The sequence below is a fragment of the Struthio camelus genome, chromosome 12, assembly GCF_040807025.1.
Source record: "Struthio camelus isolate bStrCam1 chromosome 12, bStrCam1.hap1, whole genome shotgun sequence".
NCBI lineage: Eukaryota > Metazoa > Chordata > Aves > Struthioniformes > Struthionidae > Struthio > Struthio camelus.
Genome location: NC_090953.1, coordinates 25,849,561 through 25,865,775, shown reverse-complemented (window position 1 = coordinate 25,865,775; position 16,215 = coordinate 25,849,561). Strand labels below are relative to the sequence as shown.

Sequence of the window (16,215 nt, the reverse complement as noted above, 5' to 3'; positions counted from 1 at the left end):
CCTGTGTCCCAGGTGAGTACCTGCAGCCTGAGCTGGCTCCTGGAGAGCTTTTCAGTGGCCAGGCTCTGGCCTTATTTAAAAGAGGGAAAGGTTGAAGTTTTTTGCAGTTAAGGAAACCCAGTCCCAAGCAGAGATGGGAAGGGAGGGATCTAGAAATTTTCACAGCGTGGAAGAAATGGATCTGGTCCTGCTTGTTGACCTGCTAAAAGGCCTTCTCCATGTTCTTGGTCACGCAGGTGGGGCTGCAGCTGAAGGCCCCAATCTTTTGGGCCTGAGGAGGAGGAACAGGACTTCTGAGAAGCTCTTTGCTACCAGTTAGGGGGAGGGAGTGGGAGTGGGATCACACCATCCTAGAGACTTGTGTGACTGTCACAGGGGTTTGTGGCAGAGCTGTCCCCTTGCTGGGAGGCTTTAACCCAGGAGAAAGATGCACAGGTTGCTTGTCTGTGTGCCTGCCACCAAAGGGCAGATGCTTTTCTGGAGACTTCGTAGAGCTTGCATGGACCTCAGGGTGTACCTCCTGCAGTGAGGTGAAGAAAGGCATGAACAGGGGCCACCCAAAATGGGTAACCAAGCACAGCCCTGTGAACAGGCTCTGATTCAGCACCTTCTAGAGTGCCTCTTGCAGATGAACTGAGAGATCAGTACACGTCAGACGGCCCTGCATGGCCCTGGCACCAAGCCGGCAGCCTCTCCAGCAGGTAGCCCTGGTGTGGGGCTCACCAGCATGGTGGTGCACCTCTGGGGCCCCACACAGTGTGGTGTTGACTCCCATGGCACGGACCAAGACCAGGGATTTTGCTCATCTGCCATGGTGAGACAGGGTCAATTCTGCTTCCTAAGATTAGGTGGGCATTGCCCCACTTTTGCAGCATCCTCCAAGTTGGCCATATCCCTGCTGTTCTCTGCTTGTGGTGCATTGGCCTGTGGTCCTCTATCCTTGGTGCCAAGGGGATGTTTGTGTATGCTGTGGCTGATCTGAGGCAATGGAGGGCTGTCCACATTGCTAATCAAGGAAGCCTACTTGGCCCTCTGTGCCTGTGGCTCACCTTGGCCCTGCAGTTTGCTTCTCTGACATATGGAAAAGCCAGGTGATTCCTTCGGTCAGGAGCTGGGGACCACCGAACCTAGTGCCACTCTGCAAGCTCTTTTGCCTCAAGGAGAGTTTCGCATAAAACACCTCCCTGAACAACTGACAGTGACTCATCTTTCTCAGCTGCCCCCAACATCATTGCAATTTGTCCAGCTACTGCTGTCAGCTCATTTAATCCTGCACATGCAGCACATCTCTCTGCACAGCACTCTCCCTTGGGGTCCTGGGGATATGGGACAGGAGTTGGAAGTCAACCCCCACAGACCACTGCCACCTGGTGCCCTCCAGGGACAGAGCTCCAGCAGATGAGTGGCAATTCATCTCCTGCCTCCACCTAGTCTTTGGCATCTCTATCCAGAGCGCTGATGGGGAAGAAGAAATGGACGGGCTGTCATGCTTCACGATAGAGAGTGTTACTTGCTCTTGGAGGCTAGGGAAAGTTGTAGCAAGAAACCACTCCTGGCCCTGGTTTCATACATGTTAGTATCCATCAGGGAAGGCTGGATACGCATGGCTGGCTACCTACTCTGAGCTTCAGTGTAGTAGTAGGGGACAGCACTAGGGAGGAGGCTCACCCCCAGTCCCCATGGCCACAAATGACACCTGCCTGAAAGAGTCTTGATGGCTTCAGGAACATCTCACCCTGGAGGAGAGAGCTCCCTTCACATGCTTACAGGGGAAAATGCAGGTTACCCACCACGTGGCACTTCACAAACTAATTCAGACAGATAGGAGCTGAGGGTAAGCAAGCTTTAATTTCTCACCCCTTCCCTAGGTGGTCAACACCTTCCTCCCAGCTTTAGTAGGTACCTCCACCACTAGGTGGGCCTGGGTCAGGATCTAGGGTGCAACCTAGCAAATAAACATTTAAATCCCTTGCCTGGGTCCCTGGTTTCCTGGGAAAGCTTATTGCCTCATATAACAACTGTGTGCCCAGCTCTTTGTGCTGGAGATATGGACACTCTGCTTTAGACAGTAGGCTGTTGCAAGGAGCTTTTACTGAGGCTGTGCTCCATCTTCCTGTTTCCCCTTTACACACAGTTTTCCCATTGCTCTGCACCTCACTCTGACTCAGACCCCATCAGAGAATCATAGGCTAATTCAAGCCGGAAAGGACCTCAAGAGGTCTCTAGTCCAACCTCCTGCTCAAAGCAGGGTCAGCTCTGGGATCAGACTGGGTTGCTCAGGGCTTTGTTCAGTCTTGAAAACCTCCAAGGATGGAGACTGCACAGCCTCTCTGGGCAATGTGCTCCACTGCTTGGCCATCCTGATGTAGCTGTTTCCTACGCTGGCAAGCAATCACTCAAGCATGAGCCCCTTCCCCTGCAAGTCTTTCTTCAGTTTAAATCAGAAACTGGGAGGTTGAAGAAAACCACCAGTGACCAGTCTCCTTTGGCTATGCAAGGAGATCAGAGGTGACTAGGTTGTCACGGATTGCCAGGGTGGCCAAAATGCTTGCCTGTTTCCCAGATGGCATCATAGCGTCCCTCACTACCTGCTCACCTGGGAGCTCATCAGGACCCTGCTTCAAGGGCAACAGCAGGAGCTGAGGAGCTGCTTCCTTTGCTTTCCCTTTGCTTTTGGGCTGGGTGTCAGTGGGATGAGGTTTACTGACCTCTCCCTTCTGGGCTGTGAGTGATAAACCGCCAGCCTGCTCAACAGCCAGAAAAGCAGACTCAAAAACGCAGGGTAGGGTGGGAGACTGGGGCCCCAGGGGGTGAAACTATCAGTAAGAGAGTCTCAGACCTGGTTTCACACACACATAGCGTGGCTGGAGCGTGCTTGTGCCCCAACTGCCTTGTCTGAGCCAATCCAGCAGCAACTGCTGCTCTGGGTGCCAGATACACGACTTCCTTGCTTATGCATTAATTCAGGCCTTTTAACATCAGGATCACACCAGACAAGAGGGCTTTACTGCTGAAGGTTTAGTGTGGGCAACAGCCACGCGCCCTCAAGGCCAACCATGTTTGGACTGGACTAATGTTCAAGCGAAGCCTTGTGAGCACCCAGCAGCCTAGGGTGCTGGGGAGGAGAGGGCCAGCCATTTGCCCTGGCTCCGACTCCAGCACATAGCTCTGGAGGTCCAGCGATGCTGCGGGCATAGCTGGGTCCCCTCCTCCACATGTGAGGGCTTGTGACAGAAAACCAGCCTCTGACCTCAAGCCGGGAGTTCAGAGCAGTACCCAGGAGCATTTCTACACCACAGGGGAGCAGGTCAGGAGTATGAAAGGCACCAAGCCATGCAGTCGTCTGCCCTCCAGGAGGATGTGGGTTGGGCTCCACTGGAGAAATGTGCTACAGGTATTCAGCCAGCCTTGCCTTGTTCTTCCTAGTGCTACTGCCTATTTCCCACCCTGTAGAAGTCTCCAGTTGGGACTCAGGGGCTCTGGGCTCGGTTTGAACCTTCATGGGAGTGTGACTAACTCAGAAGGGGGATCAGGGGCTTGGAGCATGGACTCCCACAAGCAATATAGTGGAGGGAGCACTTGTTCCAGCAGGAGGGTACAGGAGGGGAGAAACATCTCATTCTTCGCAGTGATGCTAGGTACCAGCTACACGTGGGTCGGACCCCATCTGACAACTGACAACTGTTGTGGGTTTTAGGCACCACTTTTCAGAATAGACTTATAAACACTTCTTGGGATCAAGGAGCCCCAAAAAGGGCCTGAAGATTATGTGGCTGACGTTTTGCTCTTTTCCACATGTTGACGTGGCAGTGTAATAGCAATAGCTGCATCTTATCAAATATAACCTTAGTACAGCGCCTGATGTCTCCTCCGCTGTTGCTGGGTCAAAGCTATTTTCACTTACCATGCAGCTCTAATGCCAGGGATGCCATGGCAAGGAGAGTGAACAGCTTTCCCTCTTTGCCAGCCTCAGCCTGTCTTGCCCACTTGCTCCCTGTGCTAGTCCTAGGAAGGCCATCTTGTTTGCAGGGTGAGAATAGTTCTGCACACCCAGAAAGGTTCAAAAGCAGTTTCTGAAGTAGCTTCATCCTTTCTGCTACCCTCTCCTTGTGCCACTGACCTTTGATGCAGAGCTGGGTGAGATGGAGCTTGCTGTTGTGGTCCTGCAGCATATAGTGGAAATCCTCTCAAGTCAGCATGTTCTGAGACCCTGAGGCCCGAAGTGTGGGCTCAGCCACTTGCTCCATCTGATCTCTCAACAGGCAGTTGTTAGAAATCTCGATGAAGGACCTGGAGCAAAGAGGGTAGATGGGGGGGTCAGTACGAGACGCTGAACATAGGAAGTGACTGTTCCATGCCACTACTGCACCCTCCTAGCACTTGGCCCAACTCTGCTGTGCCCAACAGGTACCTCTCCCAAGCCGGACACCTTCTGCAGCTACCCCAGTAGCAAAGGGCACATTTGCTTGTTTACCTTCAGTGTCCCAAGATCCCTTTCTCCACCGAGCTATCCATAAATTACCAGCTGGCCTGTGTCTGTCTGCCCATGGCATCTGTGCTGCTGCATAGCCCTCAGATTTATGGGCCCATCACTGACCTGGACCAGACCCTGAACACACTAATGTGACTTTATTGTTAGCTCTGCTCCAAGCAGGAGGTTGGACTGGAGACCTCTGAGATCCCCTCCAGCCTTGAGCCCTGCCCTGCTCCATGATTACTGCTGAAGACCCAAGGCCAATACTGTTGCCTCTGAGGGATCCATAATGTACCTAACTCAGTGCCATCCCCACCCATGTACAAACCCAAGCAAATAAATGTCTGATGACTATTTCCAGGTTCTGGTTCCTCTGTGTCTTTGTCATAGCCTCCTTCAGCAGGTCCTTCTCCCTTATTTCTGATGCTCTGAGTACCAGCCCACTGCCTTCCAAGTAGATGTTCAGCTCTTCAGCAAACACCTTCCACTTTTCCTCACTATTAAAAACCAGCATTTATAGAAGATAGGAATTCCCTAGCCATCCAGGGAGCCTCAGCTCAGCAATCCCTTCATCCCCAGGGGTCGGAAACCTCTGGTATCTCCTGAGGAACCAGTTGCTTTTGAATGCTCTCTTTTGCCTGTTTGCTGGTTACATGGAAGCCCAACCCCTAGTGAGAAAGTACACCCTATGAACAAAGTCACCATATCCCCTTGTCCAGTCCTGGGCCAGGAACTAACAGATCCTGCCATAAATTTCCCTTGCTGTGTTTTCTAAGTGGGTTTCCTTCCTCACCTTCCAATCCTTATACTGCTCCATGAAAATGAATATGAAAGACAAAGCATCCCTGTAACTACCACAACTTAAGGAAATTTAAGGTTTAGAGCGCTAACTGCAGGTGTGCTGCTAGATGCTCACACTGAAGAGCATTGCTGAAGTCCACTCCGCAGTCCCCAGGAACTTAGGATAATATTCACGTTGAGGTAACTTAGCACACTTACAGACTGATCTTCTCCAAGCACCTGGGTGACTTTTGGGGATCACCCATGACTCTTCCATTTCTTGGGTGTTTTGGGAGCACTACCCTAGAAACCTATCCTTAAGCAGCTATTTTAGGACTTTGATAGATATCAGGCCTCCGAGCTTTTGAGAAGCTCCATTTTTCTGTGATCTGCCTGCTCTGCTCTGGGATCTGCCTTTATGACATTTGGCTGCTGCTCCACACCATGCACTGTCTCTCAGCACAAAGCCCCATCACACACTAGGTCATATGCTCTGGGGATCTTCAGGAGCAAATCACAGAATCACAGAATCGTTTAGGTTGGAAGGGACCTCTGGAGATCATCTAGTCCAACCTCCCTGCTCAAGCAGGGTCACCTAGAGCATATTGCCCAGGATCGCATCCAGACGGGTTTTGAATATCTCCAGGGAAGGAGACTCCACTACCTCTGTGGGCCACCTGTTCCAATGCTCTGTCACCCTCACAGCGAAGAAGTTTTTTCTCAGGTTTAGGTGGGATTTCCCGTGGTTCAGTTTCTGCCCGTTGCCTCTTGTCCTGTTGCTGGGCACCACGGAGAAGAGGCTGGCCTCATCCTCTTGACACTCCCCCTTCAGATACTTGTACACGTTGATGAGATCCCCTCTCAATCTTCTCTTCTCCAGGCTGAACAGGCCCAGCTCTTGCAGTCTTTCTTCAGAGGAGAGATGCTCCAGCCCTCTAATCATCTTGGTAGCCCTCCGCTGGACTCTCTCCAGTAGGGCCATGTCTCTCTTGTACTGGGGAGCCCAGAACTGGACACAGTACTCCAGGTGAGGCCTCAGCAGGGCTGAGGAGAGGGGCAGGATCACCTCCCTCCACCTGCTGGCAACACTCTGCCTCATGCACCCCAGGAGACCATTGGCCTTCTTGGCCACAAGGGCACACTGCTGGCTCATACTTAACTTGTTGTCCACCAGCACTCCCAGGTCCTTCTCGGCAGAGCTACTTTCCAGCAGGTCAACCCCCAGCCTGTCCTGGTGCATGGGATTATTCCTGCCTCGGTGCAGGACCTTGCACTTGCCTTTGCTGAACTTCAGGAGGTTCCTCTCCGCCCACCTCTCCAGCCTGTCCAGGTCCCTCTGAATGGCAGCACAGTCTTCTGGTGTGTCAGCCTCTCCCCCCAGTTTAGTATCATCAGCAAACTTGCTGAGGGTGCATTCTGTCCCTTCCTCCAGGTCATTGATGAATATATTGAACAAGACTGGACCCAGGACTGACCCCCTAGCCAGTGGGGCACCACTAGCTACACGCCTCCAACTTGACTCTGCACCATTCACCACAACCCTCCGAGCTCGGCCATCCAGCCAGTTCTCAAGCCACCTCACTGTCCACTCGTCTAGCCCACACTTCCTGAGCTTACCTAGGAGGATGTGATGGGAGACTGTCAAAAGCCTTGCTGAAGTCCAGGGAGACAGCATCCACTGCTCTCCCCTCATCTACCCAGCCGGTCATTCCATCCTAGAAGGCTCTCAGATTGGTCAAGCATGATTTCCCTTTGGTGAATCCATGCTGACTCCTCCTGATCACCTTCTTGTCCTCCACATGCTTAGTGAGGACCTCCAGGAGGAGCTGTTCCATCACCTTTCCCGGGATGGAGGGGAGGCTGACAGGCCTGGAGTTTCCTGGCTCCTCCTTCTTGCCCTTTTGGAAGACTGGCGTGACATTGGCTTTCTTCCAGTCCTCAGGCACCTCTCCTGATCTCCAGGACCTCTCCAAGATGATGGAGAGTGGCCTAGCGATAACATCCGCCAGCTCCCTCAGCACTCGTGGGTGCATCCCATCGGGGCCCATGGATTTATGGATGTCAAGTTTGGACAAAAGATCTCTGACCTGATCCTCCTCCTCCACCGAGGCAGAGTCTTCCTTTCTCCAGCCCTTCCTCTCTTGTCTCCAAGGTCTGGAATTCCTGAGGGCTGGCCTTAGCAGTGAAGACTGAAGCAAAGAAGGCATTCAATAACTCTGCCTTCTCTGTATCCTTCTCTGTATCCAAAGCCTTATTCCTTTTGCTGCTGGGCAGGATCATGTCCACCCACTGCTGGAACTGGAGGTTGATGCTTTGGACCATGGACCGCTTCCTGTCCAGCAATTTGATCTGCATTTTTGACTGGAAGAGCAGCAGAATATGTTGGCTAGGCTCACCAGGGTCCTGCCACTCCAAATCTGTGGAGCAGAGGGAGAGAAGGCAGTGGGACCTCAAGGTCATATTAGATGAAGAAGAGCTTAGAAAAGACATAGTGCTTTCTCCTGTGATAGAGGCTGTTTTACATCCAGGCTAGGGAAACTAGTGAATTGTTCATTTTTTTCCTTCCACACAAAGGAGCTCTGCATTTTTTTCCCATTGCTGCTCTAGACCAAGGCCATCCCTCCATGCCCTGCTTGTACTCCTCCTGCTCTCCAAGCTCAAATGCCTCAATGTTCTCCAGAACCTGCTTGCAGCAGAGCTGGCAGCTTCTGCACAACATGAGCAGGGGTGCACTGAGGTCATTGATTCAATTGAGGATCACTTCCCTGGAGCACACAAGTCATCATGAAGCAGAACTGCAGCAAAAATGCCCAGCAGATGAGAGAGTTCAGAGCATGAATGTCTACAGGGTGATCATAGCATGTCTTCTGGACTTCTTCCACTGCTGTGGCTATGGCATGACTGCAGAGATAGGAGAAAGAAGTGAAACAAGGTAAGAGAAACGGAGACAAACTACCTGCACCACTGACATTTGCTCCTATTTAGTTGTGGGACTGTCTCATGAGGAGGAACTGGCTCAGAGCAATGTGGGTGAAGGTCCACTGCCACCACTTGGTGTCATTGGTGTCCCAGGGTTAGCGACGTGCTCTACGTCATGCTTAGTCACAGGACTGGCTCACATTCTACACCCTCAGCAAACGTCTCTCACCCCATGTTGGCATGCTTCGTCCTCCACAATCTCTTGAGATTTCTCTTCCATGGAAAACCAGTAAACCAGGCAATGAGGAAGCTCATTGTGCCGGAATAGAAAGGGGCAGAAAGGAAATCAGGATGCCATTAGGAAGCAGAACAATCTTAGTCTTGTAGACATCTTTGCCATCCCCATGTTCTTCCAAAGAAAGCCTCTCTCATCCGGATTTGACCCCCAAACCCTGACCTGATCAAGGTAAATACAACTAGTCCTGAGGCAATAGAGGTGGACCATCCCAGCTAGACACCCACAAAGGTTTTTTATAGGCTGTCTTCACAGCGTCTGCTCCTGGTGAACATGAGCTGTCATTCTTCAGTGGATGGAAGTGGTTCTAGAGCAGCAGGGACAAAAATAGCCAGGTTTAGTTACTCTCTGGGGTTTGCAGGTGTGTTCTCAGGCATATGCATTAGCAACCACGGAGCAAGGAGGAGATCTGAGCTTCTGGACTTGCGCAGTCAGGGAGCTCAGAATGACATTTCATTTCAGTTCAACATTTATCCCATTACTCTAATCGTATCTCCAGAAATGTCTAGCATTGTCTTACAGCCTCCTTCAAAAAGTTAATCCTGTTGGAAATAGCCCATGGAGATACTACTTCCTTCATGCTGAGTTCTGCATAATATTCCTGACTTCTGGGCCTCTCCTAAGTGCCACTTCTGAGCATGAGACTGCAGGAGCTGGTGATCCTGGAAGAATAGAGACCATTCCTTGCAGCAAAAGGGAGAAATGTTCTCCAAACCCAAAGCCAAGTGGAGAGACTCTGAGTTTATAACCTTGGCAGGACTCTGGGACAGCCAGGGGTCTTGCAAGCTCAAAACAAGGTTGCACAATCCCTACAAAATCTGTGCTGAGTACAGCTGGATCAAATGATTTGCTGTGCATAAGCTAAGGCAACCCCATCTCTGGTTCCAGGGTGTCATGATTCTATGTATTTTTTAAAAATATTAAACAAGTAGTTTTTTGTACTTTAACTCACACTATTTCTGACCCCACTGTGCAGATGAACCCTGAAGTCCTTCCACTGCTTTTGAGGTAGAAGCATTACGTCACATGCTATTGGCAAGTCTGTCTGGATGGAAGAAACAGATATGCAGATGACCCTCTACCCACAGCCAGAATTCGAGGTGCAGAGGGCTTGTGTATGTTGCAGTCCATGGTGAGGTAGCACTGCTCTGTTTATTAATTTCAAGGCTGGCATGGAAATATCAGATATAGGAGTATCAATGTCGCTTTCATTAGGCCTCTAACAACAACGATTGTGAGAGAAAGTTTGTTCTCTAAATTACAAGCTGGGCTGAAAGTGTTAATTACAGCCCAGTGCATCATTAACAAGCAAAGCTTGGAAGGGCTCAATTTGTTTTTATTTACAGCAGAGTCTCACAGGAGTGGCTGTAAACTGTAATCTGCAGGGACTGGGGCTTCCCCAAGCAGACATGGCAAAATCCCCAACAAGCTGTGTCCCAAAGGCTGATGCACAAGGGCACTGATTTACTGAGTCCCACTCCAAGTTATGGCTGCCTTTGACCCTCAGTGTCCTGCATATTGTGGACTTAGAGCAAGTGCCATGGGGCAGATTGCAGGCTGTTGTAGTTGCTGTAAGGCAGGAGAATGACGGCGGACCAGCTCCTGACCTTTTTCTGTGCGGCACTGAATAGGGAAGGCACTCTGGGCATTCAGGACTTCTGCAACGCTCTTGTCCAGTGGCAGCAGAGTTCTGTCAGATGAGCTGGGTGCTCAGAGATGAGGCTGGACAGATGCTCTGGGAACTGACACCCACACCGTTTTTTAGTAGAGAAGGCAACATCCATACAATATTGCCTGGCTTTATCTAAGCATTCAACTCTGTTAGGACCACTGCCATGAAATGCATCACTCTGGGGAGGATTTTCCAAAATCACAGTGAAATTCCAACTTCTTTTTTCAACCAGTCTGATGTTTCCATCAACACTGGTCAGAAGTGAGGCACGGCTGGTGGGAACCAGGAGCCTGCATGACCCATTCCCTTTCTCTCTCCGTCCTCTCTTCCCTGGGGAAAGTGAGCAGGCAGTGGGCTGCTCCAGGGACCATGACTACCCTCAGACCCAGTGACCCCTCCCATTGCCAACCTGATGCTCGGCTCAGAAGTGGTCTTCTGACATACTTTTAAAGCACCAGGTGTGTTTCACCCTGATAGTATCCAGACATGGTGCCCTCTGGAATTGCAAGCATCTATTTCACCAAGGAAAAGCAAAAGCTGAGGTTCTTGGGACCCCATAAGGCCATCCAGCTGCTCATGTCCTGTGGTGTACCCCAGGAACACACCATGGGCTCCCCAGGTGGATGTGGGGCCCTGTCTTGGCTCTAAAGAGCTCTAGTGGTGGGCAGAGGCCAAACGTGGGAAAGGGGCTGCGCATGCTGAGGGGGCAGAGGATGAAGCCTAGGGTGTTGTGAGTGCTGCGTCCAGAGAGATGGGAAGTGATGGTAGCAGTGGGTGAAGAGGCCTCCAGCTGAGGGAAGAAATCCTGAGGAGTGGAGAGTGAGGGCTCTGCTCTCTACTTGCTGTGCTCTGTGGGTGCACTCACACCAGAGCACCTCATTCCCGGTCTAAACCAGTGGAGGACACTCCCTGTCTCTGCACGCGTCAGAGGAACTGAGAACAAGCCTCCTCTTCTGCCCTGTCCTCCCAGCTGTGCAGGCTCTGGGGTCCCTGAGCGACTACTCAGACCCTCCAGCGCTCCCTCCCGGTACCTCTCTGCTCCAGTAGCTGTTGCAGAGCCACAGCGCTGGGTGCAGGCCAGCCTGGAACCAGAACTTGGGGTCTCTGAAACAGGAGAGAAGGGCTGGACCTGCAGCCTCGTGGCCGGCCAGCTCTGAGGGCTGACCTTGAACTGGGGCCCACCAGGTGCTGCACTGCCCAGGCAAGTGCTGAGCAAACCCAGCAAAGGGCAAGACCCTGGGGAAGGAACAGGGACCGGCCCCAACATGGGTGCCCCTTCCCCAGCGCAGGCACAGCTCTCCCATAGCCCGGCCTGGGAGCACCATGCTTTGCCTAAGAACTTCTGTACTCTGCTAGGTGGAAACTATCCAGAGGGGAACCTCTTTGTCCTTCCTCCTGTCCCTCCCTTCAAGCTGCTCCATCATAGATCATTCAGCCATTTCAAAGGATCCCAGGCACGTAGCTGCATCCCAGCATCTGGTGATATAGTGGGTGATCTTACCCACTGGCACTAGCAGCCTCCTCCTATGTCATCCTCATGGCTCCCTATGGTCTCCAGAAGAGTTATGAGCAAAGGTCAGACAGCCTGACTCCACCAACTTCATGAAGCTTCTGTTTACCCTCACTCCTTTTTCTCTAATGAGTGTTGCCTGGAGTAGAATCAGCCACGCCTTTCCTCCAGCCCACCTCCTCCATGGGAGGAGGCTGCTGCCACTCACTGTCTTCTGGAGTTTGCTAAAAGCTATTGAGCAGTGTGAATGTTTCACAGGAGTTTGCTTAGATGTTGACTCCAGGAAAGGGAAACCTCGGCCAGATTTCTAATCATATGACAAGGAGGGCATGGCAGCTTCCAGCTCCTACTGAACGAGACACCCAGGACCCAGTTGTATTCCTGCGGGAGGGCAGTCCAGAGGGCCAGCGCACTACTAAAATGCTGAGCTGGTGAGCACTGGCTGTGTGGGGCTCCTGCAGTCCTTGGTACATGCCATTGGTGTAGTTTGCTGGCAGGAGATGCAGCAGCCTGGCACTTGGGGCTCCAAAGCAACACATCACACACTAAGCATGCCAAACCCTGCAAGATCTGCACAACTGCTTCCAGTATCCCTGGGGCCAAGCTGCTCCAATCCCTTCCATTACCCAATGCCCCGCAGCGCAACCTGTCCCAGCCCACTTCCCACTGCTCATGCTCAGTGCTCTTTGGTGGGAAGCAATCACGCAGGAAGATCTTGGCACAATGACTGACTTTTGCCAGTGTCAGGTCAGGTACGCAATTTGGTGGCCTGAGAAGCAAAGGTCATGGTAGTTATTGCCTCTTTCATGTTGGCAATATGTGTGCAAGGACACCTCTCTGAGATTTTTAACCTGTCCAGCAGTGTAGCCACGCACAGGAGTGACCACATGTTCCCGTTCCCAGGGTTTTCCACTGGGATGGAGCCTAAAATAGTCCAAACTAACCTGTTTCACGTTTGCCGCTGTGGGCAACCCTGGCTGATGGGTCTGTCTTTGCCAGTAGGGAGGGATCCAAGTTCATCATACTCCTAAATGTCCATGAACATATATGAGTTTAATCACAGAGAAACAGAGCAGTGAAGTAGCCTAGAGCATTTCTCCATTCCTTATGAATGAAGCTACCCAAGCTGCTAGGGCTAGGCTGTAGATGGACCTACCAGGCAGGGGTCAGGAAACAGCATGGTCTTTGCCCAGCACATGGGACTAAAACTATGTTGTTTCCCAAGCCAAGTAGCTCTCATGGCAGCAGCTGACTCCTGAGCCATAGGCTTCAAGTCCATTGGCAATGCACACAGAGCCAGCTGCAGAGCTGCAATCAGATCCTTGGGCTCTGGACTCCACTTATGCCCATGTTCACTGAAAGGTAGCACAAAGACCCTTGTTGCTTTAGTCAATATTTCTTCGCAGGTGGGTGGCCATTCCCCACCTGCTTGCCAACACTCAGCTATGACGTGCTAAGTTAACATACCAGCCATCAAAACCAGATGTTACTCTGAGCACTTGCAACAAGATGACAGATTACCAGCCATGTTGGAGACATGATAGAGGAAGAGGTAGATCTTTGGTCAGACTGGCATGTACCTTCCCATGTCCAGAGGACTGCTCCCCAGAAAGCACTGAACAGATGTGCATACATGAAACATGGGCCTCTATGTGCAACAGGCAACTTGAGGCTGTGCAGAAGGATACATGTTTGAGCTGTGACACAGCAGGAGTGCTCCTAGTCCCCAGGCAGGGGTTGGAGTCTGTGTTGGGATGAAGATGATTCAGACAGAGGCCACGAGTCAAAAGCTGAGACATGCAACAGTCACAGGTATGAGAGCGGACCCAGCCAGTGTGCACCAGCCCGTTCCGCAGTCAGTTGGCCAGTCTTGTTTCACAGGTCTCACATGCTCAAGCTTCTGGTCTTCTCCTCCTGAGGCCAGCTCCTGAAGGGTGTCTGTCATGTTTACCTCTTCCTGACCATACACAGCCTCCTCTGATGCTGGTCGCATGGCTGAGTGCTCCTGCGGGGCCACCCAACACCTGCCAACCTGCTCTGGGGTCACAAACCTCCTTGGACTCTGCTGGCCTCACCAGCTCCACATGGCAGAGCAGGGATGGTGGGGCCAGCCTTCACCACCGTGCACTCTCCCACCCTCCTCCACCACCTCCCACCCTCCACAGCAGTTGTTAGGTGTGTTATGGCCTACCCAGTGAGGCACTCCACAGCAGGGAGCAGTGATCTGCAGGGACACCTCCACAGGCCAGCCAAGATGAGCCTTTCCCTCTGTGCCTGTGGGATGCCATCCAGACCACTGCTCTGGCAGCAATGGGATGCTCAGTGGGTCAGGACCTTAGCCAGCCTTCATCACAGCAGAGACCTCGCCTGACTCTACCTGCTGTCTGAGTCAAGGCACCTTCTGCACAGGACACAGGGAAGACTGAGGGTGACCAGGGAAAGCCATGAAGAGACTCCTGTTGTCTGCCAGCAGGGCAGGATGAACACCACTCATTAACACACTTACCTGGAGCAAAAAGTGGCCTCATGGGACTCCTGTTGAGGCCCAGCATCTCTGAAAGCTATCCTGCTTGCCCAGGCATGTCCCTCTGCCTTCCCCACCTTGGCTCCTGGCTCTTTCATGGTGACTGATCTGACATTGCAATGCTGTTGGTGCAGAAGATGTTCTGTGCTGCTCCCCTCACTTCCCCCCACCCCTCCAGGTGATCCGTATCAAGTGACTCATCTGCAATTGTCCTGTTCATCTCTGGCAACCAAGCAATGCAGAAGCCATTGAATAAAGAGGGCTATCAAAACTGAACGCAGGGAGATTACGGCAGGGAGCAGTGCCCTGAACTTGAGGCTGTGAGCAGCTTGCATCCTCAGCATATGACAGCCAAAGCCAGTCCCAAGACCTGTTCCCCAGAAGGTGCCCAGTGAACTAAAATCCTCTACTGCCTCTAGCTCTTCTGTCCCCAGAAAATAACAGGAGCATCTGCAAAATGACAAAGAGAGAAATAGTAAAAAAAAACAAAAACAAAAACCAAAAAAACCCTAAAACCCAAAACCCAGTTACTAACATAGCTTCAGGCTTCCTGTAGGACCTCTTCATGGATGTAGAGTGCTGGAGAGGGGTAAATCCAGTGATTTTTCCAACACTTGCCTACCCACGAGCACATCAGCTTACACATCTGCACCTGAGGGAAGTTCAGGTTCCCCCACCATCACTGCTGCATTTCTATCAGTGTGTAGGCCTGCAGCAGTACATGGGAGTGGGAAGGTCTGTGTGCAAAGTGGAGAGTCAAGGAAATCCCCTTTGCAGCCGGTGGTGATTTAAGCACCTAACTCTCCTCAGGAGCCTTTCTAAATTTCAGGCTGATTCACCCCTTAGGACCTAATCCCATAACCTTCAGTGTTTTCTGGGCACAGCTAGTGAGAGGAGTGCTGCTATTTTTGGTTTACAGACAGAGGAGTGGGAAACCAGAATAGCCCTGTATGCTGATGCTCTTGCACCCAAATGCACTCACTGTGTTGGTGGACACTTGGTCACCTCCCTTAGAGGAGGAGGGAAACTGGGGTTCCCCTGTGTTTTGTGATGACAGGGCATCTCCCCAAAAGCGACACTTGTGGTGTTGCAAGAGTATGTTCCTCTGAACGGCATGAAATCAGCAACGTCTCAATCTCTTCCTGAGGCAAACCTACCACTTCCCAGGACCCTGCGCTGAGGCAGCCCAGCCAGTTCCTGACTTAGCCTACCTGATTTCTGGAGCAGCCAGCTAAAACCTGGAGCAGTGATGGTGCTGAAGGAAGGCCTGTGAATGATACCTCCGGAGCTCCAGCATCCTGCCACAGAGAGGCACAGCAGAGCCAGGCACCAAGCCTCACCTGCATGGTGAGCACTGCAGCCTTTTTGGAGAAGTGGTGTCTGGTACAACTGAGGAGAGAGACGGGAATGTGTCTGACCCCCCAGCCAGCTCCCTGGCCCTATCAGACCTATCAGCCCAAAGCTGCCACGTGGGTTTGGCTAAGCTGTTGTAAAGTTTGTCCCTTTGCTGCTTCTCCTAGTTCCAGAGAGTGTAATGAGTGATGGTCTAATTCCTAGTGGGAACAGTTCTCACCCCAGACATGCCACCTCAAATGGTTGTATTTTCCCCATCTTAATTAATCTCACCCTGCCAATTACCAGGCATCTCTTCAGTTTTCCCTTCCCCACACTGGGGAGAGAGGTATTTCCACCTTTCCAAGAGGTTCAAAGCCCCACAGACATCCAGCAATCACTTTCCAGGAGCTATACCATTTGCTGTGAACCCCATGTCTCCCTCCGCTTTGTGTTCACAGCTGTTGATGGAACTGATGCTACGACCCTGGCATTGCCTGCATCAGCACACACATCTGCAGCACAGATCTGCACACAGAACGTGTCCCAGCCACGTTGCCCTTTTTTTTTTAAACAGTCCCCAAGGAAGGAGTCAGTGTTCAGACTGGGGAGCATGAATCTGGCACTTAAGGGGAAATGGCAAGGTCTCTGCCCAGAGATGGCTCACTTCGTGATGGGCACGAACATAAGACTTGGATTTTACCTACCT

At 51.8% G+C, this 16,215-nt stretch overlaps 1 protein-coding gene across 1 annotated transcript in view; it reads left to right on the top strand.

Annotated features, from left to right (window-relative positions):
• LOC104139042 (mucosa-associated lymphoid tissue lymphoma translocation protein 1-like) overlaps window positions 1-7,345 on the top strand; it is a 142,494-nt gene extending 135,149 nt beyond the window's left edge. Inside the window, exon 15 of the mRNA XM_068958583.1 lies at window positions 7,190-7,345. Within this exon, the coding sequence (XP_068814684.1) occupies window positions 7,190-7,345 (156 nt within the window). The remainder of the gene's footprint in view (window positions 1-7,189) is intronic.
• The last annotated feature ends 8,870 nt before the right edge of the window (window positions 7,346-16,215 follow it).